Source organism: Vidua macroura, chromosome 4 (genome assembly GCF_024509145.1).
Source record: "Vidua macroura isolate BioBank_ID:100142 chromosome 4, ASM2450914v1, whole genome shotgun sequence".
In the NCBI taxonomy this organism is placed as follows: domain Eukaryota; kingdom Metazoa; phylum Chordata; class Aves; order Passeriformes; family Viduidae; genus Vidua; species Vidua macroura.
This window is the reverse complement of record NC_071574.1, coordinates 58828771-58853222: the sequence shown is the minus strand read 5'-3', so window position 1 is coordinate 58853222 and position 24452 is coordinate 58828771. Positions and strand designations below refer to the sequence as shown.

The 24452-nt window shown below is 40.1% G+C and overlaps 2 protein-coding genes across 2 annotated transcripts; both read right to left on the bottom strand.

Moving 5' to 3' along the window:
• Window positions 1–1642: 1642 nt before the first annotated feature.
• On the bottom strand, window positions 1643–4145 carry FGFBP1 (fibroblast growth factor binding protein 1). The gene is made up of 2 exons (XM_053975880.1): window positions 4067–4145; window positions 1643–2786 (listed from the first exon to the last, which is right to left on the bottom strand). The coding sequence occupies exon 2, from the start codon at window positions 2738–2740 to the stop codon at window positions 2024–2026; it is 717 nt and encodes a 238-aa protein (XP_053831855.1). The 5' UTR covers window positions 2741–2786; window positions 4067–4145; the 3' UTR covers window positions 1643–2023.
• A 17854-nt stretch (window positions 4146–21999) lies between these two features.
• FGFBP2 (fibroblast growth factor binding protein 2) lies at window positions 22000–23635 on the bottom strand. Its single transcript, XM_053976119.1, has 2 exons — window positions 23035–23635; window positions 22000–22217 (listed from the first exon to the last, which is right to left on the bottom strand). The coding sequence occupies exon 1, from the start codon at window positions 23633–23635 to the stop codon at window positions 23048–23050; it is 588 nt and encodes a 195-aa protein (XP_053832094.1). The 3' UTR covers window positions 22000–22217; window positions 23035–23047.
• Between the last annotated feature and the right edge of the window lie 817 nt (window positions 23636–24452).

Here is a 24452-nt window from a genome sequence, read left to right as displayed (position 1 = left end):
GTCCTGCAGATGGAGATGTAACTCACAGCTCTGGAATCCCTGGCTGGAATTTGCTCTGGGATATGTCACTGGCCCAGTGTGCCTGGTTGGCTGGCAGCCACAGGGAGAGCAGTGCCTTCTGGCAACTCAGAGCACAGTGATTGTGCTTGGGGCAACAAAGTCCTCACCATAGTGCTCCTGAGAGTAACAGCAGCTAAGGGTAGGTAGGATTGGATGTTTTCCAAAATATCTGGAGCAAGTAAGCCTCTTAAATCAGTCCTGCCCAGTGCTCTGTTTATAACCTGGAACTAATAAAAGGTGTCTGTATACCAGAGTAGAAATTAATAATTAATTACTGTAGTGTATGATTGCTTGGGCCAAATAAAGCTCCTAATACTTCCCCTGCATTTTTGACTTTCTTATCTCAATCATCTCCTAATGTGAAGGGGTGTAGGCCAATGCACAAAGTGTCTAGCAGCTGCAATTTACCCGGCCTTTCAGCATTTGTGTATTACCCTTAATAATAAAGAGCTGGTAGCTGTTTTCCCACCCTTACTTGGCACTGAAATGGCTGTGTCTTCCAGCCTCCACAGGTGTTAGTGTTGATACCCCTTTTTAGTGGAATTTTGCTTTACTGTGGGCACCAGTCAAACTAAATTTATCCTGCATGGCCTGCAGTGTTTTCCACAGGGCATGCAGAGACTACAACTTCAGTAAGAAGAATCTGGTTCTTTTTTGCCATTTTTACCTGGTAAAATGCATCTGAATCCTTCTCAAACACAGTTTGTCTGACTAGTAGCATCATCCCACATTCAAGTCATAACTACACATCTTAAAAATATTCTAGCAATGACATATTAACAGAAGGAAACAGGCTATATTTTCTCAAGAGACGGAAATGCTAGTTTAATATGCTAGAACTTATCAGGGAAATAGTTTTTCATGAAATTTAAAGTTTCTTCAAGTAGACCACTAGCAGAAGACCATACTTCTGTGCTCAGATCCACAAGAAAAGTGTAAGTTGTATTTTACAGTTCTTCCATCTGAATTTTCAAAAATTAGCAAAGATTAGTTGTCATTATTTAGCTTTACATTTTCTAAAATCTTTGTTCTTGGAGTTTTGGGTGGGGTTTTTAAGTTGTGGGTTTTTGTTTGTTTGTTTGGGTTTTTTAACAGAGATGAAGTTCAATGAACAGAAAAATATTAATGTCCTCCATAGAGAAAGATAAAAGAATACAGAATTTCAAAAGCCCATGCAGGCAGTGTTGAATATGAGCTCTTTATTTATTGAATAAGGGCCTACAACTTGTACAAACTTGTGTAACTCATTCTATCCCCATGTCTCTGTTTACCTACCAGAAAGTTTGTACAATGTGCTTCAGACTGTAGGAGAAAAGAGGGAATTGGTGTTCTCAAAGTGTTTTGAGATCCTTTGGTGAGATTAAAACCTGAAGATTTGCACATTTATTGACAAATTAGAAAATCTTGTTGCCCTTCATTACTGCAATGATGAAAATCTAACGATAATGTAGCTCGCTATTTTTAAAACTAGTTTATAAACAACACTAGATTCACACCTAGATATTGTGAAAGATCATTCTTTGACAAAGGTTTAGCACTTACAGAAAAATCTAGTAAAACACAGAGAGAGAGAGAGAGGAAATACTTTTAATGTATTTTGAAGTTTATTTTTCTTAATAATTTTTAGGTCAAAAGCATTGTACATAACCAAGAAGTGCATGGCACTGAATTCATCACTTTGGCTAGCACAGCTCAAAGAGGGCCAAGGAGATTACTGATACACTTCTGCACAGAGTATGTAACATCCACTGGTAACACATCCATTGGGTAGCAATCTGTGGGCACATAACATCTATAACATCTTCAAATGTGTTAGAGTAGTCTGCTGTGTATATACAAAATCAGAAAAATATATTCCTTCTTGCTTATATACACTATATAACATGAGAATAAAATCTGGAATGGTTTGCAGTAACTTAAAAGAGACCAGATTTTCATGATTCAGAGCTTTAGAAGCACCTCCTCAGCATCGTTTGTCTTGGACCATTGTGATAAAAAAGTTGCAGAAAGAAAGCAAACTTTCTGGACAGTATTCCTCAGCCACCTTTTTCTGGTCAATGTAATCTACATCTTCAACACAGTCTTGAGGACTGTGTTCTAGCCTTTTTTCAGTCACAGAGGCATCTGCTGGAGTCTGGACAACTTCTTTTGTGTGATGCATTTTGTTCTCTTTGGCAAGACCCACTGCTGTTAGTAGGCTTGAGTGAGTCAACCTCAGGTGAGCACTTTGTGGGCCTTTCCTACACAATTTAGATTTTATTACACTTTTGGGGTCTTGACAAATCTGCTTCTGCTTCTTTAGAGATCGGGAGACTTGTTTCCAGTAGGATTTCTGGTTTGCTGCATACTGTGCACAGCTAGAAGGGTCTCCAGAGAATTCACACCAGAACTCAGTGTCACCGTGCTTGCACTGTATGTGCAGAGTAACAGCATTTGTATCCATCACTGACCAGGTGCACTCAGCATTTTCTTTGGTTTCAAACTTGCCTTTAGGAGATGATTTTCCTCCTTTTGATGTCTGCCCTTTTTCATTTCCTTGGTTAGATTCCTTTTGGTTTTTTCCACCATGTTCTATGCCTTGTCTTCCCTTTTTTCTTTCCTTCTGTCTTTCACAGTTGGCTAGTAGCATCTGGGAGACCAGCATCAACACACAAAGGAGTCCAAAGCTTTTGATCCTCATGGTCTCTGTCCTACTTGTTAACTGCCTTCAAAGCAAACAAACAAACCTACAAACAAAACAATAAAAACAATAAAAACATTTTCACGTAATGCTGTAATACATTTGACCGTTGAAGTTTTTCAGACATGCCATTGCACTGCTTTTTGGTCCCTATTAAAGTGATGTTATCAGCAAAATGATCTGTCCTTTGTGTAAATAATACCTGTTTTAAATACCATTATGAATTATCCTTGTAAGAGGTTGTGGAATAACTTTCAGTTACTTTGTTATCTATGCAATGGGGAACAGAAGAATCACTGCCAGGCCATGCTACTGCCCAGTGACTGAGGTACCTTAATTAAAATCGCTTCTGCAGTCAGAGAAGGAATTTGAACTTTGGATTTGTCAATCTCGGATGGATATCTTAAATTATAACAATCAAGAAGTTGTTCCCACAATCTCTCATTCTGTAAAATTACTCATAAGCATTTTTGACTCCAGCCTCTGGCTATTCTTCAAAAATGTGCCAGACAAGAAGGAAACTGCTTGGTTCAAGTTGAGGAAAACTATTTTGTAGGCACCCTGAAGATCCACTGGTTATACCAGTATTTCAAATTTGCTCTGAAAAAAATGGTTGTCATTGTTGGTTATGGTTGTCTTTCCAGACAGCAAAAAGTAACTATTGATGCATTCTTTTCTTTTTCTTTACTGCTAAACAAACAGAACAAGCTTTTTGCTGTTGAAGATAACCTGCAGTGTACTGGGCTGTGTTTAAAGCTACCAAATTCCAGGGATAAATGTGCAACTTCAGTTTTGAAATGTAGCTAATTAGCAAATTATTATCCAGGTGATTCCTGCATCTGCACAGAGCATGCTTATTTCTGTAGGTGTATGCCTTGATAAAGCAGCTTTCAGGACTAAAGAGGGGTTTGAATGTGGCATTTTGATGATTAAATCCCTAATGTATTTTTTAGATGTTTCCATCATAGTTATCTCTGTAGCCAAGTTTTTGTGTTAGAAAGCAGAAGTCAATGTGCAGCCAGGCTAATAAAGAATCTATTACAACATTCAGTTATCTTCAAATATCTTTAGTTACATGATTTTAGAATGTAGAATACACAGGTAGCAGCTTATATGAGCAGGCTCTACTTAGTTCTTACTCGACTTGCTTCATGCCTTACTACACACAAATTTTCATTCCATAAACCCCATTTTAGGGAACCTCATATGGCATTCACAGTTCTGTTGCAAAGACAGCAAATAATAACATTAAAATGGATAACAATTTCACAGTAACCTTTTGCTGCAAGTGGAACAGTGCAAAAGTAAAATAACTAAAATACATACCTTACAGAGGGCTCAGAGACACCCAAACACAGCTCCTGATGCAATTCCGCTCTTTCGGAAGAGTCGGAGCTCCTTTGAAGAGCAGTGCAGGGTTTATAAAGGCAGGGACACGCCTTTGGTCTCCAGAAAGACTGTTACAACACAATAGGATACTTCAGGGCCATGTTCACTTACCTCTGACACACCTCCCTGGAAAAGTGCCAGTTCTCATTCCTAGTACAAAAAAAAAGCACCCGGCTGTGGGGGTGGCAAGGTGAGCTTGCGTAATTTAGGTGTTCCTTTAGCCAAGTCCTTCCCTCCTCTTGAACAATGATAAGAACTTCATCAGATCTTCTCTAAAATGTCTTTTACCAGCTCTTGAGAGATGTATCCTGCAATGCCCTCAACATGTTGCACTATCATTGCATTTAGCAGAATTTGATAATGATAATGAAAACAATTCCACAAAGCATTTCAAAGTTACTTTTTGAACTTTTTGTTACCCTGTGTCACAAAAAATGGTATTGAACAACTTCAAACACCCAAAATAAGTAGCTATGTGAGGAGTAAGGAATACCAGTCCAGAGGAGGGCCACTAAGTTTATCAGAGGGCACCTCTCTTGTGAATACAGGCTGAGGCAGGCAAGTCAGCCTGGAGAAGAGAAGGCTCCAGTGAGATTTTCCAGCAGCCTTTCAGTACCTAAAGGGGGTCTACAAGAGAGCCAGAAAGGGACTTTGTACAAAGCGTGTAATGATAGGACAAGGGGTGATGGCTTTAAACTGAAAGAGATTAGAATTAGATAAAATATGAGGAAGGAATTTTTTTATGATGAGGGTGGCAAGACACTGGATACGTTACCCTGAGAGGTTGTGAACTTCCCATTCCTGGAAATGTTCAAGGTCAGGCTGGATGGGGCTCGGAGCAAACTGGTCTAGTGGAAGGTTCCCTGTCCATGGCAGGGAGCTGGAGCTAGATGGTGTTTAAAGGTCCCTTCCAATCCAAACCATTCTAGCATTCTCTGATTATATGACTGCATTTAGGACAGTGTTCATAAGCATGAAACTCATAAACAAATTCAAGCTCCTGCAGAATTAGTGACAGAGAGGTCTAAGGTTCAACTGCACAGCAATGATCTATGTTCCCCCCTCTCTGACAATTTTTGTGTGTGTAAAGATGTGTGTTACATCATGAGTGCTCATTATGGGACCAGATTGAAAGAAAAAGCATTAGATAAATCTAAAATCACACTCAGAGCTGGGGATGGGCATCCCTCTTTGTAGCTTGGTTGTTTCAGGTTTTAGTCAAGAAATGTGAGGCATTTGTTGTATATGCTTGGGGAATATCAGAATAAAAGAAGGAGGCAAGAAGAGAGAAAAGCAGAAACTGGTGTAAGATATAGGCAGGTATTCCTCTTTGGTTCTTTCCCATCCAATGTAAATGGAATGATATGAAGGGACCGAGCTATAGTCAAAGCATTATCTAGACTGTTTTGGCAATGAGGAGACTATTAACTTTCTTTAAAAAAATCACAAACAAAAATTAGGAAGAAAAAGTGCAATTCTGCAACACGTGCAGGACAGAAATGAAGACAATGAAATCCAAAGGGTTTGATCTGTGTATCAGGACTATCTCCCAAGATATGTCTGCTTTTTGATTGAGTTCAGCCATCAGATGTGCCCTGTGCACTTTTGATTGGCATGAGTATTGTATGAAACTATTTGCAAGAGTCCACTAAATGTGAAGGGTTTGTAGTTAACACTGGCAAGGGATGATGAATTAGGGGCAGGGATGACTCAGGGATGAGAAAATATATAATAATGTGTGGTGGAATGGAATCAGAGAAGTAGGACAATATAAGAGGTAACTAAGGGAGACACTGTCATGCTCAGGAATCCTAAACTAAAAAATCCTAAACTATACTACATAGTAGGCACAGTACCATCTGAAGTATTTAGTATTTAGCTGGGATCCTCAAAACTGTGCAGCTGCATTAGTGTGGCTGTGTGCTGTAGCTAATGAGCCTCTCATCAGGGCTAATTACTCTAGGGACAGGATAAAGCCAAAGGGCCACGCTAACCTCATGTTCTGGTACTAATTTAGATACAGTTTTAACATGCCTGATTGCTTGGGTAAACATACTATACATTGAAATATTTTGACAGATGAGGGTATAGGTTCAGCTATAAGAGCTTTGGGCAAGCTGCTGTTTTGGCAAGGAACTGCCAAAGCCAAAAACTTCACCAAGCCAGAAACTTCACCAAACCACCTTCCTACAGCAGCTGAACTATGTTTCCAGATAGGTAGGAGAGGATGGTTACAAGTATGTAAAGAACCATGGGAAATGTGACCAAGCCCATGATTTACAGGAAGGAGCTATGTGTTCCTGTTCCAGCTCTGTCACAGACTTTCTCAGAGATATTCACTAGGAGATGCCAGATGTTCTTCATCTGGAAAGGGAATTTTCTTGTAGATGTAGATGTTGCAACTATTGTTTCATCTGCATTTAGAAAATGCCATTTATTGGTGAAACTAGCCACAAGGTATTGAAAATATTTAAGCACTTCACCATTCATCACTTCCAAAATTCCCTGTTTTGATGCCTTTGACAAGCAAAATAAGTTTCAAAGTCAATGTCAGTTCAGCTGCTCCATTGATGATAGGACATATCAGCCTAGTCCTGCTACTTCATAAAAATGGGAGAAGACATGCAGAGAAAAGGCTGCAAAAGTGAAAATCTGCTTTCTGCTCCTTTGGTATTCCCTCCTCGAGGTTGTGGCAAGCTGGACATGCCAGCTCTTCCTGTCTGTAGTGTGCAGAAGCTTCTGTAGAGAGTTCTGCAGTCAAGTGTTTGTTGACATGGGCGCTATCATCTTTGAGATAATCTGTCTTGAGCCAGCTGGAGCTCTTTCCTGACCTGCGTAGATGATTTCAAAATCTCAGTAAACCAAGACTGACATATTTAGGTGCATAAAAAAACAGCCTCAGTCTATGGAGGTTGGTCTGGACATTAGGGAGTTTTATTGCTATGCCCTCAGAATATCTTTTTGGTTTGTTTTGTTATTATTAGGTATGAACTGATGTTTTGTGGATGTCTTCTACCTACCTGGGCATATAGTACATATTCATCCTGTACCTCAGAAATCCTTCTGGGAGCTGTGCTATCAGGTGATCAGAACAGTCACTTCCCTCAATTTTTATCTTGAAAAGAAAGTACACGAAATAAAAGTATGAGCTAAATTTCTTAGATGCTTAATTAGCACCTAATTGCCAACAAAAAAGTTGATGCAAAAACCTGTTTATAATATGATTTCCAAAAAAGCATATTTTCCTTTCTGTCATGCACACTTTAAAATACACTTTAGTTGTGCCCTTGCTGAGATGAAATGCTGTTTACTTGTAAACTGCATGCATAGTTTTGCCACAGAACAAGCAATGCAGACAATTCATCAAAAGACAATTTGATCCAGGCAACAAATGGCAAAACTGAACAGCCAATTTGGCAAGGTAAAACTTATGGAGAGCTGTTTAGTTATTAAAATAAAAAGGCATAGGAAAAAAAATGGCAACACTAGCAAATAAAGTTAGTCATTGAGAATTACAAACACGGATACCCAAATCCCAGTGTAAATTCTGTATGGGAAATCTCAGTCCACAGACACTTCTGTGCCTTTTGACTGAAACTTCAGACAGGTAATTAGCATCTTTAGTTTTTCATCAGAACTGTTATAATTAAATCAATAATTAAATTCTGCTGTTTAAGCAAAGAGAAGAAGAGGTTTTATCCTTATTCCTAGCTATGATTCATTGGTATGGAAGAAGCATAATATTTCCTCAGTATTTCCTCATAGTATTTCCTCCTTATTGCTGCTTAAATATTATCCACATATATGTATTTTTATATAGGAAATTATTATAATTTATACTATTAGTTGCAGTGGTGCATTATTTGCAAACTGCAGTTTCTTTTGGTGTCATCTCTGTGACATCAAGAGGCTCCTGATCATTCATAGCTTTTTCCTCACAGAATAAAAACTAAATTTTATATAAAAACAGTAAACTTTAATTTAATTTATGAATAGTAAATGGTTGATTTAATTTCTTTGACCACTAAAAATAGGGCTCCATAGAACATCAGCTCTTTGTTAGGCATACGTGTCCCAACCAGATGTTTTTCTCAGTGCAAATGCTCAGGCAGGGTGAATTAAAACAGGTCCAGCATCAGTGATGTGAAGAGCTACTTACATTTCAAAGTAAGGTCCATAAGTACTGTCCTGCAGCATTCAAGCAATTCTTGGTGTATGGGCACACACATCATCAATATGGAATTCTTACTGTAATTAAAACAAAGTAGCCTGTTCTTGTGCTGTTCACTGACAAAATATAATGAGGCAGGGCTGTAGGTGTACATCATTTCATGAGGAATACGTGCTCAAAGACTAGGTGTGTTAATGAACAGATGTGGCAGTCACACCTCTACCTCCCAGTGCAATCACCTTTTACAGAGGCTGTGGGCTGTTCCCTGGCACGGCATTCCCATCCCTAGGTAAACAAGCTTCAGGCAAGGATCTCATAACTTCATTTCCTTCTTGACTGTGTGAGTTGAGGATTAACAAAAGACAGTAAACTAATAGCCCTAAGTGCTGCAGCCCTTTCACACAACAAGAAAATACTTGTCTCACAGGCACTGACACCATCACCAGCTCTTCTGCATCTCACTGCCTGTGCCCAACACTTCAGAAAACTATTCCATAGCCTACTGGCCTTTCTCTGGAAGTGGCTGTTTAATTTAAAATGTAGTGATGGTTTCAGTGCACTGAGCTCTGCTAATTAATTATTCTACATGGAGGCACAATTACTTGAAAGAAGTGGAAGCAAACTCATCACTCATCAGTTAACAATTTTCAGTTACTTTTGACCTGGGATTAAAATCATATTAGTTAAATAAATATGAAAAAAGGCATCATTGAGATGCCTCTCTTCATTGAGACTTTAACACTATCCAATTATTTCACAAGCTGGTCAAAACTGACAACTGAATTTGGCAGAACAGCATCCAAATGAAAACTAATATCATGAAACCCAAATAAAAAGAAACAAACAGTAGTTAATTCAAACAAGTATTAACTGTAAGTTAATCACAGAACAACAGAAATCAAATGACTGCTTTATATTTTAAGCTAATAAAAAAAGAGCAATTTACAAGATTAAATAGTAAGGTTATTTTATAGCAAACTCCAGTTCATGCAGAGATTCATATTTGCATTTAAGAACTAAATTCCTCGAACATTAGTAAATTGAGTGAACATTGCTGCTTCATATAGTGGTTATCTCTAAGTGAAACCAACAGCTTAATAATTTTATCCATCATTTTTTAGTCTAGTATTACTGTTTACCTTCTTCATCTATGAAGTCAGTAGTTTTTACTTGTAGTGTTTCTTTATTTACGTGGTGAATTATGTTGGCAACATTCTGATTAAAAAATCCTGACATTCATTACCACCAAGGCTCTGTTCAGCAGAGGTGCAGCCTCTCGGCTCCCAGCTCACACGTGGCAGTCAGCAGTTGTTAATCTGTTACTCACCTGCTCACTGAACACGCTGTCATGGGCAGCTGGAACAGGCAGAGCTTGCTTTCAGACCTGCAGAGCATTGCTTTATCCCTGTAGGCAAGGACAGAGATATTTTTTGAATTTTGTTTTCACAAAAATACAAGTGGTTTTGATTATTTTGAGCAGATCAAGCCCGTGATGGAGCATGGTCATTAGGAATGTTTCTGAAATAATGAGGAAATTCCTCTTGTTTAATGAGATAACACAGAGAAAAAACCCTGCATATTAAACAGGAGACCCAAAATTTTAATGCTAAATGGAATTTACAGAGTGTTTTGCCTTGGTAGGAGGAGGCCTGAATTCAAACAAGGGAAATTTGAGATGTCTCCTATCCCCTAATTTTGTTGTGGAAGTATGTCAGACCGACCTTAAAGAAAGTTTGCCTTGACGTTGAAACAATTCAAAGAGGTATAAATATTTGCCATTACATAAACATGATTATCCCCTTCTATACAGGACATTAAATACTGATGCCATGATAAAAATAATTGTTAGTATACAAGACACAAGAGTTGGTGGGAAATATATCAGAATCTAAGCAGACCCTAAGATTTTGATTGTTTCTGATAATGCTACAGGATCACCAAATAAGAAATGGTATTCGATAGATAAAAACCCCAGAACTGTTTTTTCTTCTTCTGCAGGATTTATCTTTCATAGAATACAGGGCATACTTTTTATATAAAAGAAAAAAATCTCAGAATAAAAATAACATCACATAAAGGGATAGTAGACTGAAATGTATTTCATAATGATCTTTCCAATATCCAGAAGAACTTATCCTCAAAACCTGAATTCCTATATTTTCATTTACTTTTGGCTCTAATACAAGTTAATCACTTCTCATTTAAGCACAGCTAAAGATTCTCCAAGAACAGTAATTTCAAAGTCCTGTATTTGAACAGGCTGGCTGCTAGATATATTAGCACAGATTCATGATATTCAGGACATGCTCAAGTTGGCTTGGCAGCCAGAGGAAAAAGCTATTGACTGATTGCTGTCTTAGTCTGCTGAGACTTCCACAGCTTAGAGCAATGCAAGAGCCTCTCTGTCTGACCAGAAAAGCTTCAGAAATACAATCACACAAAGGATGGGTCTCTTACAGAGAGATAAAGAGAGTAAAATAACAAAAAGATGCCATTATAAATTACTGACTGCCTTTAATCCACTCAGGGTCATTGCAAGTCACGCGTAACTATGAGAAGGCAGAAATGGACACATTGCATGAAATCATCAGACAGTATCACTAGAACACAAGGGATTGTCCTGCTTGCCATAAGCACTGAGCCTGATGCTCCAACCTCTTTCAGCTGTCTTGAGTGCCTGAGCTCTCTTTAAAGCACTGCAGCACAAAGGTACCCATATGCTTCCAGCTGAAAAGCAGAAAAACATTTTTGCATTAAGGCAATACTTGTGGAGTTACTTCAGGAGGATGAAGGTAAGAAATGATATTCAGCCCTCTTCTAGTTATAATCCAGCTTCTCATAAAGGTAAGATTTACTTTTCTTAGTGGGAATTTTAAATTACTTAATTATTTGCTTTAGGTTTTTTCCTGATGTATGCACTGGTCAGTACTGAATTACTTTGTGTAGACATAGCAGAAATATTAATTGATCCTGCCTAGGTGAAGGGAACCAAGATCAGCAAAGGAAGTATGGAATATTTCAAATACTGACTAGATCAGTGGTGAAATTCTTCCACACTGTGATGTTGTTGCAAAGCAATATAAGGATCAACATAAATGGAGTTGAAGACAGAGTATGTACAGGCCAAGCTTTGATGTATTAGAGAGACATTCTTCCCTAGCTGCTGACAGCTTCTTCTGAGGGTGTGGCTGGGCTTCTGTAAACCACATGTGATCTGAACCTTTTACTTTCAGAAATCAAAGACACTTGGATTTCCTTTCTAGTTTTTCTCTAATGCAGTCCTGGTCAGAATACATGGATTTTCAAAAGTCTGGTAATTATATCAGTGATAACTCTGGTCTTCATCTACTCTCAGGACCCTTTCTATAAAGCTTAAGTCTGTAAAAAAATTAAGCCGTACCAATAAATATATACGTGCATATATATACAGCGTATAACAACATAACATAACATAACATAACATAACATAACATAACATAACATAACATAACATGCATTGAATAATTTCTTTCTTTCTGTTATGGTCATTAATATTAGTGTTTTTATTTGTATATTTGTTGAAAAGATTGGTGCATATTCTGTGTGGAGAGAGAAGAATTGATGGTTCCACCTTGACTAAGAAACCATACTGCATACTCTCATGAGTTTATCACTGCCTTATAATTTTAGCACTGGTTCCAAGCACAGCAAGGTGTTTCTAGCACTTGCTATGGAATAAACATTCGTTTCATGCACTTTTTAAGTACAGTGGGAAAATGGAAACAGGAACCAAGAAATTGTTCCAGGAAAAGGAAACCAGGAAAGAGGAATGAAAAACCAGGGACTTTATGGTGTAGGAGACTGTGCTGGGTCTGGCTGGGATGGATTTAGCTTTTTATAGCAGCCCATATGGTGCTGTGTTTAAATTTGTGACTAGAACAGTGCTAAAACATGCCCATGTTTTTGCTGTCACTGAACAGCACAAAGGCCTTCTCTGTTTCTCTACTGTGTCCCCTCTCCAGCAAGGAGGCTGGGGGTGTGCCAGAGACAGGGAAGGAACACGGCCAGCACAGCTGACCCCAGGGATATTCCATGCTGTATGACACTGCCCACAGCAGTAAAACTGGGGGCTGTCCTTCTAGAGTAACCCAGCTTGGAGACTTAGTGGGCACCAGCCTGCTTGGGGGAGGTGTAAAGAAAATGTCTTTGCATCACTTGCTGTTGTTTCTCCCCTTTTCCCTTCACTTATTATGATGTATTTATCTCTACCCATATTCCTTCCTCTCTATTTCTCTCCCCCATCCCACTGGAGAGAGTGAGTGAGTGGCTGTGGGAGGCTTCACTGATGCCTGGGGTCACCTGTCACAGAGATCTAAATCCTGCAAATAACAGGAAATTTTATTTCAGTGGGTTCCAGATGAAAAGGAACCAACACAGGGTTCACTCCCGGAACTTTTCTATCACTAAAAATACTGATGTCCAAGCTGCATTGACACTGCCTTGGCTCCTAAACCACAGCAGTTATCCCAGCAATGACAGCAGGAAGGTGCAGTCACAGTTGTGACAGCTATTTGACTCAGTTAGATTATTCCTTCTTCTTTTGAAGAAGCTATTTCAGCTACATAGAAAAAGTGGTCTTGGGCTAACACAAGCTATGCCTCTACAAGGCATGTCAGCCCCAGAATGTGACCTGTCCACTGGCAGGATTAGCCATAAAGTTTTTCTTCCATGATCCTTGGGTTATCCTTCAAACACGGTATAAGCTGTAAGGCCCCAGAGCTCACATCTGGAAGGGGTCTGAAAACTCCTGCTGAAAGCTCAGCAAGGCAGAAGAATGACCATAGGGGTCTGCATTTCACAGCTGCTGGGTGGGCTGGCAGCTCTCAGCATTTCCACATCTGACACAACCCTCTGAAGACACAGAGAAAGGACAAAGGAAATGGAAAAAATCTTATTTGCCATTTTCATTTTAGTGATCTCAGCAGGTTCAGGTACATAGTGAATAGAAGCCAAAGTAAAAAAGTAAAAAAGTTTCCCAGTCCATCTTTCCAAGTTTTAGTGCAATTTGTTATGGTCAGCAAAACGTGAAAGGATGCGCATACCTCAACATTTATGATAATTTTGGGGGTTTTCTCAGTTAAATTAGAAAAGACATGACATCTCAGAAGTGTTTTTTCTTGGATCATTTCTAACTCTACAGCTCCTCCATGTGGAGACCATCAACAGACAAGAAATGAATAATCCTAAACATTAGGTATTAATACATTTTTAATGGTTTTGCAGAGAACCAGCAATATTCTAAATATTTAGGACTTTTCTTGGAATAATTCAGTCCTTTTCAGCTGGAACTTTTTTGAAAATGGGTGAAAAGCAGTGCATCAGAGTATGACTGCTGAAGATGCAGCATTACAATTCCAATTCCAGTTTAAACTACCACTTTCCCCTCTGATACCACATGAATGCACCAAGTAACCTTTTACTAATTTTTAATTCTATTTGTTCTTCTGTGCCTGTAGAGGAATCTCACATCTATGTCCTACTTCATGCCATCAGGGAACTCAGGGACTTTTCTCCTCTATGTGGGTAAAGAGGACCTAAGTCCTTGTTAACAAACCTGCTGGTTGGGAACAGGGCTGAAAGCTGTCTCTGTTAAAGAACAGCCTTCCCATAACCACTTCCCACTTTTCTCATCCACAGCCTTCAGACTCTGAGTCCTAGACTATTTAACACAATCTTTAATTACTAGATAGTGAGTATTATATGTGTATTATTGATGACACAGTCCAAATGACTTCAGGTTCTGCAGGAACAGATCCATCTGGACAGGCTGGATCAGGGGGCTGAGCCCAAATTTATGAGGTTCAACAAGGCCAAGTGCCAGGTCCTGCACTTGGGTCACAACAACCCCAGGCAGTGCTACAGGCTGGGGGCAGAGTGGCTGGAAAGCTGCCTGGTGGAAAAGGACACGGAGGTGCTGTTTGACAGTGACTGAACAAGCCCCACTGAGCAAGTGTGTGCCCAGGTGGCCAAGAAGGCCAATGGCCCCTGGCTTGTATCAGCAGTAGTGTGGCCAGCAGGACCAGGGCAGTGATTGTCCCCCTGTACTGGGCACTAGTGAGGCCACACCTCAAATCCTGTGTTCAGTTTTGGGCCCCTCACTGCAAGGAAGACACTTGAGGTGCTGGAGCCTGTCCAGAGATGAGCAGTGGAGCTGGGGAAGGATCTGGAGCAGAAGTTCCATGAGGAACAGCTGAGGAAGGTGGGGGTGTTTAGTCTGGAGGAAAGGAGGCTCAGGGGAGACCTTATCACTGTTCAGAACTACCTGAAAGGAGGTGGTAGCCAGGTGGGGGTTGGCCTTTGCTTCCAGGTAACAAGTGACAGAACAGGAGGTCACGGCCACAAGTTCTGCCAGAGGTTTAGACTGGACATTAGGAAAAATTTCTTTACTGAAAGGTTGGTCAGGTATTGGTACAGACTGCCCAGGGAAGTGATGGAATCACCAGCCCTGGAAATGTTCAAGACCCATGTGGATGTGGCACCTGGGGATGTGGTTTAGTGGTGAACACAGTGGTGCTAGGGCAGGATTTGACCTCAGATCTGAAAATAAATGGAGCTACCCAATTCCTTTTGGCAATGGTATTTTACAGTATAGTTGAGCTCAGCAAAGTACCCTTAGACCTGCCTCATTTCAGCACCACTAAAAGTCTAAAACTGCTCTGAACTAGGACAAGCTGCTGACTGAAGTGTTCTGTATGGTCTACACCAGAAAAGGGCTCAATGGCTGACCCACTGCTGTGGTAGGGGGTGAGATGGGGTGCACCAAACAGGATCAGGAATAAAAACTGCAACATTTGTACAGCTTCTGAAAGGAAAAAAAGAGATTTTTGAAGGTCAACAGAACTAATGAAATGATCTCACAAAATAATTTAGACCATAATTTATTAAAGCATTACATAAAGGGCAAAATCCACTTTATTCATTGCCATCTTCTTGCCATAATGACACTTGTAAATTTAAGTTTTGGAATAATCAGTGAAACCTTGGCATCATCAAAAGCCCTTTTCTGTTAACCCATCAATGTGTCCTCTGTTGAGCCAGCTAGTCCAGACTGGCTGCTTAGTATTTGCACAAAGCTTTTTTAAAATACAAACTCACTAGGTTTTAAATATTATTTTTGTTCCACTCCTTATCAGCTTTTTCTTCCTTCTCCAAATCATTGTATTTAAGGCGATGAACAGAAAGAATTGAAGAGTAATGGTTTTAATTAAGTATAAACTTAACTAAACCAGAGAAACACTGCTGCATTCAGATAGGAGATTTATATTAAACCCTGTGCTGGCACACATAGGTAGGACTGTATTCACTGGGCACAACATATATATTAATGGCACACATATATATCAATCTGCACTTTGCAGCATGACAGATTTATGTTTGGAAGAAAAGATATGCAGGCAGATCCAACCAGAAGCAGCAAGACCTGAGAAAGGGATGGTTGGCAGGGCAGTATTGCACCCAGGTGCATCAGTCCCTGCTGACAGAGTCAAACCACACAGTGGGACAGGCTGGCCCTGCCTGGGAGCCCTCGCTGCACGTTCGAGGCCCAAAGCTGCAGCTTGTGAGGGACAGGCTTTTTTCCCATGTGTGTACTATCTAGCAGAATTACAAAACTGTGTGTTAATTTCTGTTTCTGCTTAAATACACCCGTAGAAGTCTTTTAATATCCTAGTTTCTGTCAACACATCTGCTGTCAGAGGCTCCCTTACATGTCTCTCTTTCCTAACCTTTTAAAGATGGATAATGATACATGTCTATGTCACACAGATGCAAGAAGCCATGTTTATATTTCTTTTTTTCTTTAAACACCCTGAAATGTACAAATAGAAGGGAATGTAGAAATAAAATTTATTACAATCTTAATATCTGTCACTGAGAAATTCGTAGCTGAGAACAGTATTCTGTTGCATTCAGTTTTCCTTTCCAGGTCTATGGGCTGACAAGTGATGCACTCACACAAAGCTGTTGTAGAAAGCACACTAGAAATTAAAATAAATGTGTTTATATAGCAAGAATTATTTTTTAATAAATTTTATATTCGGCAGAAGAAACACAGACATGAAAAACCTGAGGATGTCCTTTTCAGGGGAATTTCTTCCTGTCTCTCAGATACTTACAATGTGCCTTCTCATAGATGCTAAAGTCGGTCAGTTTTCTACACTGCTTTCTCGTCCAAGACAACTGACTTTTCTTTGCTCATGTAAATTATGCTGTAGCTGCAAGGTAGTCATATACTATTCTTTGCTTTTTGAGTTAAACTAAAATGCAGATTTTTAAAAAGGGCCATGATATACCCAGAAGAATCATTTTTTTCTGGTGGTAAAGATTAAAAGTAATCTTTAAACACTTATGATACAATCCTCCACCAAAGCAACAAAAAAAAAAACAAAACAAAAAAAAAAAAAAAAAAAAAAAAAAACAAAAAAAAAACAAAAACAACAACAAAACAACAACAACAACAAAAAAACAGAGAGATTAATAGTGAGGAAGAAAAAATATTGCTTGTTCCTTCAAATCACAATTGTTTCTATTGTGCTTCAAATGAATTATGTTCCTGCCAAAGAGCATGCTGCTGCTGAGGTGAAATTTCTAGAGTTCTATAAAAAGTTTTATAATTCCCTAAGCCAAAGGGAAATGGTGTTTCTGATTTCTTTCAGCTGCTGATTTACCCTGAACTGAGATGTCCAAATGCCATGTGATCAGTGTGAAGCAAAACCAAAGGATACTGAGCTGATTCCAACTACGCAAAAGAATTCAGGCCCAAGAAGGCAGGGGAAGCACACAACTCCAGGGGATGTTCTGTCCTTCAATGGCTCTTACCTCTCCTTGTCTGGTACATTGTGAAAATACCTCCTGTCATCCTGGAATAGCTTCCCTTCATGGCAGACACCATGTGGATTTGTGCAGAGGGGCTTTAACAACAAGTCTTGGAGCATCTCTCTGATGAGAGGAAGTGGCATGGGATGGGTCATGGGGGACATCAGTATTTGGGAAGGTATATTGGGAAGGAAAGACACATATCTTGTTCTGAAAAACCACATCTCTACCTGCTCTGGCACCCACCTTTGGGGCAAACCCACCTGCCATGAACCAAGTTTACCAATGTGACTTGAAAGACATTGGTGTCTCTCCTGCTGTGGCCTCCACCCTCCTGCAGGGTCCCGCCAGCCACCCCTCCCCTGAGCACAGCTGCTCCCAGGCAGTCCCTGCAGAACAGCCAGAATCCAACCCCTGGCAGCAACCCCCATCCCCAGCACTGTTCAGCAGCCCAGAGCCACGGCCCAGCCCCAGCAGTGCAGCAGGGTCCCAGAGCACACCAGGAGCAGCCCCCAGGGCCCCAGAGCACATCAGGAGCACACCAGGAGCAGCCCCCAGGGCCCCACAGCCACTTGCTCCTGGGCCAGGCAGCTGGCTCAGAGGAGCCCTCCTCGAGGCCATGTGAATTCCCCCCATGCAAAAACAGCTGCTCAAACACTTGGGCTTCAGCTTCCTTTGTGCCATCTGAGGCACCAAACAGCCATGACAGGCACAGGTGATGTTTTCTGCACACAGGTGTGGAAACCCTATTCCATGATCCTTACTCCTTCTCCTTCCCACACTGACCAAATTATTCCAAGAGCATCTGATAGCCTTCCCCAGCTGCAAACACACATTTGTGGATTCCCATGGTAAACTTCTGGAGTATAAGAAATGGCATAATTTCAGTACCTTGCTGAGAGCACCCATGTTGTCTGCATGTGCCTTGGAGTGGGGTGAGAGGGGAGGATGGAGGCAGCACTCTTGCCCTCCTGCTGGGTTGTTTGGCAGAGGAAATGGAGAGGTCAGAGCCTGAATTTTTCTCACCATTTCCTTCATTGTGAAGCTTCTAGCCTAGTCCCTAGGCACATTCTTCGCTTTATTACAGATGCATTTATTGGAGTGCCCTTATGTTACTCCAGTAAGACAAATAAAGGGGCAACCAATGTCATCACCAGCACATTAATTTTTACAGGCCACAGCAGTAGTGACAGAGCAAGGCAGGGTTTTTTACATCTGAAGCCAGCAGAATCTAAAAGAACACCTCTGTTTCCCTTCCTGACTACAAGCATTGTGAGCCCCCAGGCAGCGGAGCCACCACGGCAGGGAGGCCTGAGGCGAGCAGCGGGTTACACAAACAGTTTCATAACCCACTGAGGAGGGTGGCGGGGAGGGGAACACGAACTTCCGCTCCACATCAGACATCTGCTTAATTTGATTCTTGCTCTGTACATACAGCAGCATAGCTGCTCTGGAAATCCAGACCTGGCCTCCTGCCTATCATTCAAGCAGTTTAATTTGTATTCAGGATGGGAAAGTAAACAACATGTCTGTGAGATAACATCAATGTTCTGTCATCTACTGACTGCACCTCGTCTACTTTGAGTTCTTACTCCTGTTCTTATATGTACCACTTCTCTGTATGTACCACATACTTTCTGTCACTGTAAAATGGTCTGTGAAGTCTGATTAGAACAATTCTTATTTGTAAGAGGAAAAGCAGAGAACTCCAAAAAAATCTCCTATGGTGTGACTGACCCCTCTTCCAAGAAGAAAGCAGAGACTGGGAAAGGCAACAGTAAGAGAAACAGAAAAAAAAGAGACAACCATAAAGCTTTTACAGAAGTAGGAACAGCAGTGGGAAACTTTGGGGAAATTTTAGCTTTTCCTTTGTCCTTTTGTGAGACGTATCTGTCCCTAAAATCCATGCCATATTAACTATGACTTCTACTGAAAAATCAAGAATGCAAAACGTAATGCTGCATACAATGCAAGAATGCCCAGAGAACACACCTAAACAATTCTCTCAGAAAACACCAGAGTGCAGTACAGCGTAGCTGTCGTCAACTCAGAATATGTTGCTTTAAACTTCGTCCAGTTGGTCTCCATCAGACCAGCCAGAGATTCTAGAGCTGCTCTGAGGAATCTGTTCCTGTGTTTATCCTCCTTAATGTTGTCCCTTTCACTTAATCAGAATCTGACCTCTATCAATTTTTGACCAGCATCTCTTCACCCATCACACACATCAGTGAAGAGCCTGGCTCTGTATTCTGTACAGCTTTCTCATATGGATTGAGGGTTGGCTATTAAGTTCCCTCCCCAAGTCTTCAGGCTGAACAAAACCCATTCTCTTGGCCTTTTCTCACAGGAGGGTGCTCCAGTCCTCACCATTTTGATAGCTCTCCATTAGATTTGCCCCAGTCTTTTTTGGATCTTAACTGTGTCAAATACACATCCTTACACAGGTTCTCCAAATGCTTGATTTTGCTTTTTTCTTGGAGGCTTCCATTATCAAAGTAGCAAGTACTTGTGATGCTTCTCTGGAAACTTAAACATGAGAATTCTGAAGCAGGTGGACACCTCACACTGCACTGAATTATCAGCAGAAGTAGCAGGCCTGGGTATCAATGGTCTCCCTGCCTGCAGGAATCCAGACAAGCTTTTTGGCCTGCTGTTCCTCTGTCAGGAAAATAAAGACAAATTCCACCTCCACTTGGATGGATTTCCTGAGGTACTTACATATACAGGACTAACGAGTTCACCTAAAAGGAATGAAACAGCAGGTTTCACTCATTCATTCATTCATTCATTCATTCATGAGGTACCCAAAGATTGCACTGAACTCACCACTAACACTTCTCAATCAATCCTTTCATTAATGAATAGCACTTTCATACTCGGAAGGAAACTCAAATGTTACAACTGTACGTTTCTGGTGCTAAACACAATTAAATGGTAATGTAGCCAATACAGTCACAGTGCTGTTACATTGAAGTGGGGTATTTCAGTTAACATCCAATTTTTAAATGTTTTGAAAGCAAGATCATTATATTTAACTGACTTGCTGAGGTTGCATAGCATTGCCTAATGTAATGCAATCCATGGCATACATCACCTTCACCTCTTTCTAAAAATGTAGTGCTTAACTATGGTTCCGAGTATGTTACAAAAAGCATTTTGTTAAAGGGGGGCCTTTGGTACAAGATTCTGATTTCTGCTTTCAACAGTGAAACTTCAGGTGGTCATTCCAGGCAGCACAGTACAGGGAGCCCTTTGCAGCAGAGCCCTGCTCTATTGAAATGAGACACAAGCTCCCTGGGAAACAGCATGCTGGTGTGTGACATTTGTCATCTGCTGAGCAGAATTAATGATGGCCACAAATTTTAGACTATATCAACAGTTCTACGAAGTGACAGACAACTCTGCTGCCTCCTGACCTCACTGTGTACACAAAGAGAAGACGGCATGAAGGGGAAAATGTTCTTTTGGTGAACAGATGAAACCTCTTCTTTTCTCCCACTAACAGTATGGTGGGTGACCAATTGTCCCAGATTTCTCCCATTGCAATTCATTGTCTCATTTTTGCAGTCATTACTGCTGTGGATACTACTGCAAAATACTCTGCAGAGTGGATTTTGCATCATATGTAACAGGAGTTTTAATATATTTAAAAGCACACCTCAGGAAAACCCTCAACCTCCCCTTAACATGCAAACAGTTCCCTAATACCACTTTGATGCATCGTGCATGTTTGCAATCAGACAATTATATTAATTTCTACGACAGAATTAGGTTAGTAGGTGTACTGCTACATTTTTTACTCACAGCACAAGAGCCTGGCAATGGTAATTGAGATCACAAGTGAAAATTAACCATGTTGCATTCATGGCAGAGAAAAATACAGCTTACACATTTTATCTGCGTTCAAATTATATTTCTGCCTTGTACATACAACCTTCTGCTCTGATTCTGTGTTCGTGACTTGCTATTCTTTTCCATATATATAAAGAGGTTAGGAGAAAGAAAATTATTTCAAGTTTTCTGGTACAAGGCATAAAGTTTAATGATTGGACAATCATGATCTGGAATTGTGTAGTGAAAATTACAAATCTGAGAGCAAAGCTCTCAGAAGAAGTACTTCAGTCAACAATACCTTGCAGAAACGTTGCAAGGCAAACACAGAGCACTATTAAATTGTACAGTATGAAGTATTTCCAGTTACATCCCTGCTGTGAAACTCACTTGGGAACAAAAGGGATCATTGTTAAATAATAATCTGAACATGACTGTGTTGTAATATGACAACAGGCCATTAGATCTTGTTTTGTGTTTTGAGGAGATTTAGACAAGTGCCCAAGTTGCCAAGTAAGTTACTTTTCAGAATATCTACTGAAACCACACATTAATAGTACCACTAACAGGTCCTGGTAACACTGAACTCTGCAGATGCATCACTGGTGAACACATTTCTGCTATGTTCAGAAATATATTATTACATTACTCTCTTATTCTACAGGTTTTCTTTTCCCTCCTGGCTGAAACTCACTATTGTAATATAAACCTCATAACATTGAAAGTATTAATATTCATGCAAACTTGTTCACAGAGGAAAAGCAATGACTCAGACCTGTAATTTCTCTTACACATTCCACCAACAATCTCTTAAGAAACAAGTGTCAAATATTGTGACTTTATACAAACAGCACCAGTTAAAATTCCAAGAAAGCACACAAGTACCTTTTCAAAAAATCTTATTTTTATTGTTTGCACTAACTGTATCATCTCTAATAAACTGAAGCAAGTCAGTACACACAAAAACCTACACAAGGTCAAGCAGATCCTAGGTTAGATAAATGCAGTACACCTTGGTGTGTAACAAGCCTAAGGGCAGTTAGTTCATCCTAACACTTTAAGCACAGTCACTCCAGTTTTGTGAATTTTTCAGAGTCGTTAAAAAGTTTAATTTTTTCTTTAAAAAGGAAACAGCTAAAAGATTTATAGAAATTACTGATGTTTAACCAAAATTCTTATGTCTAAATTATTAAAATGCAGCAAGGACCCTTCTTCAACTGTAATACCATTGCTCTGCAAAACAAAAACAAACAAAAAAAAATTAGTCCCTTTGCTGTACTAGGCATAAATTATCATTAGCAGCCTAAATGCTTGCCAGCTCACACTGCATATATTCCCATTTCTTTCAAGTTTGCCAGGTCCACTTATCAGCTCCTGGCTTTCTCTCTGAGCTGGAAGTGGAAATAAAACCAATCACTTCTGCAATAAAGGACTTTGCCTTTTTAAATGCTGGCTGAAAACCTGAGACTTACCAAACAAGTGCCTGCATGTGATCCCCCTACTGCTCTACAGTAACACACTTGCAAACCAAGACAGTCCACTTGGGTTTACTGATTTCTGCAAGGGGTTTATGAACTAATTTTTAGAGTAAAATATTTCATTATTAACTAGCAGTTTTGATGAATAAGCTTTATTCCCTCAGTCTCTGAATGCAGTTTGTTCTAACAAATGCATTTGGCTGGATCTGATGTATTTGTTATTTTTCTTACTTCCCTGGCATAAATCCAGAAGTCAGCACAAGAGGAAAGGAGTGACAGAAGGCAAAAATTAGCCCAATTCAAACAGTTAGAACTGAAATATGATAGGATTAACAACAGATAGGGCAAACACCCCAGTACATACTGAAGACCTCACAGGAGGCTGTATGGGAATCCTGAACCAATATGGATCACTGGAAATTTAAGCTGCCCAACTCCTCAAAAATCTTGTAATGTTACATTTTAGCAAGCGAGCTTAGCACCTCCCTGTCCACATCCTGGAGACCCCCAAAATCAAAGTACAATAGAATTACTCTTAGGTATATTCTACTGTGCTTCCAGATTAGTTTTACCTGAAGTAAATCCTTAACCCCTAAGGATGCCAATGATGTAGGAGCAGACACCATGCAGAGATTCCCAGCAATGTTCCCGTGCCAGTTTCATTGCTTCTGTTTCATTTTCAGACCCTTGACTATGCTGGGTTGGGTCAGAGTTTTGCCCTGCTCCTCTCATAGGAATGGAAGCTTTCTGGACTGATTTTTCCTGGCTTGCCAGATCTTCTGGCTCCATACCAGCAGCTATTTGCCTCATGAGAGCCTCTGGGGGAGCCTTTTGGCACATGGTGGTCTTCAACACTTCCATGGATTCACAAGCATGCGGGATCTTTCTGAGTTCTGCGGCAATCTGATTCCAGTAAATCTTCGGATTATTTCTGAAAGCACGACAGACTGATGGCTTGCCAGTGAATTCACACCAGTAGGACATGCCTTGGCTTTTGCATTCAATTCTAAGTTTCATCTCGTCATCACCACTCACGGTTATTGTGCAAACATCTTTGGTTTTAGTCCGAAATTTGATTTCTTCACCATTGCTTCTTTTCTTTGGCTTCAGCTTCTGTCCCAGTCCTCCCATGCCACAGATCACAACCAGGAAAAGGAGAGCAAAACTCTTCATGGTGAGAGGAGTGAACCGAGATCCCTGAACAACACGATCCAAAGAAGTAAAAGCAGTAAGTAAATGGCTGCTCACAATTTAAAGTCTTGGTGCACAAAGAAGCCTCTTTCCAGCTAAACACGAGATGTAAGGGTTGGGCATTTTTATAAAAATAATAAATCACACTTCAGTAGGCAAATGCCTCTAATTTATAGCCCAAGGGAGTGTCGAATAACCTTGGGAGTGTGAACTCCCAAGAAGGTAACAAGACAAGTCTTGTAAATGCAGTTAAAATACAGAACGATAGTTGTATAACTAAGAAGCACATTCCTATCCAGGATGAACATGTCATATTTGATTTTTAACAGATATTTTCCATTCTCCAGCTGCTTTATAACTATCCTCATGCTAGAGCTTGTAAGATGATATCAAAGTCAAAAAAGATAGAAGTATCAAAGCAATCTCTGCATCTGGATGATTATAAATGTCCTGGTAAGTGTCCTGGTAAAAAAAGCTGATTTGTGGAATGGGCTTTCTGTGGATTTTCACAGTATGGATACAACTTTAGCTCTACCTTCTGTCCACACATGACATGCAGTGGGGATGCATTGAAGGATCATCTGCACATTCTTTGAGCCATGTAGGTACGCAAGAAAAGAAATAAAGCTTAAGCAAAATAAGGTATTACAGGTCTAAAAAAATACCAAACATCTGGAAATTTTATCATCATTTTCACATCACCAGTCACTTTCAGCCAACAGAGCAAGACGTTAGCAGAACTAACTTATTACAGGTCTCAGTAGCAGGGAACAGACCACAGAGCATGTCAGACAGGTAT

What these genes read in the sequence shown, in the direction of transcription:
- FGFBP1 (XM_053975880.1), bottom strand. Translation starts at nt 2,740, where the DNA reads ATGAGGATCAAAAGCTTTGGACTCCTTTGTGTGTTGATGCTGGTCTCC.
- FGFBP2 (XM_053976119.1), bottom strand. Translation starts at nt 23,635, where the DNA reads ATGAAGAGTTTTGCTCTCCTTTTCCTGGTTGTGATCTGTGGCATGGGA.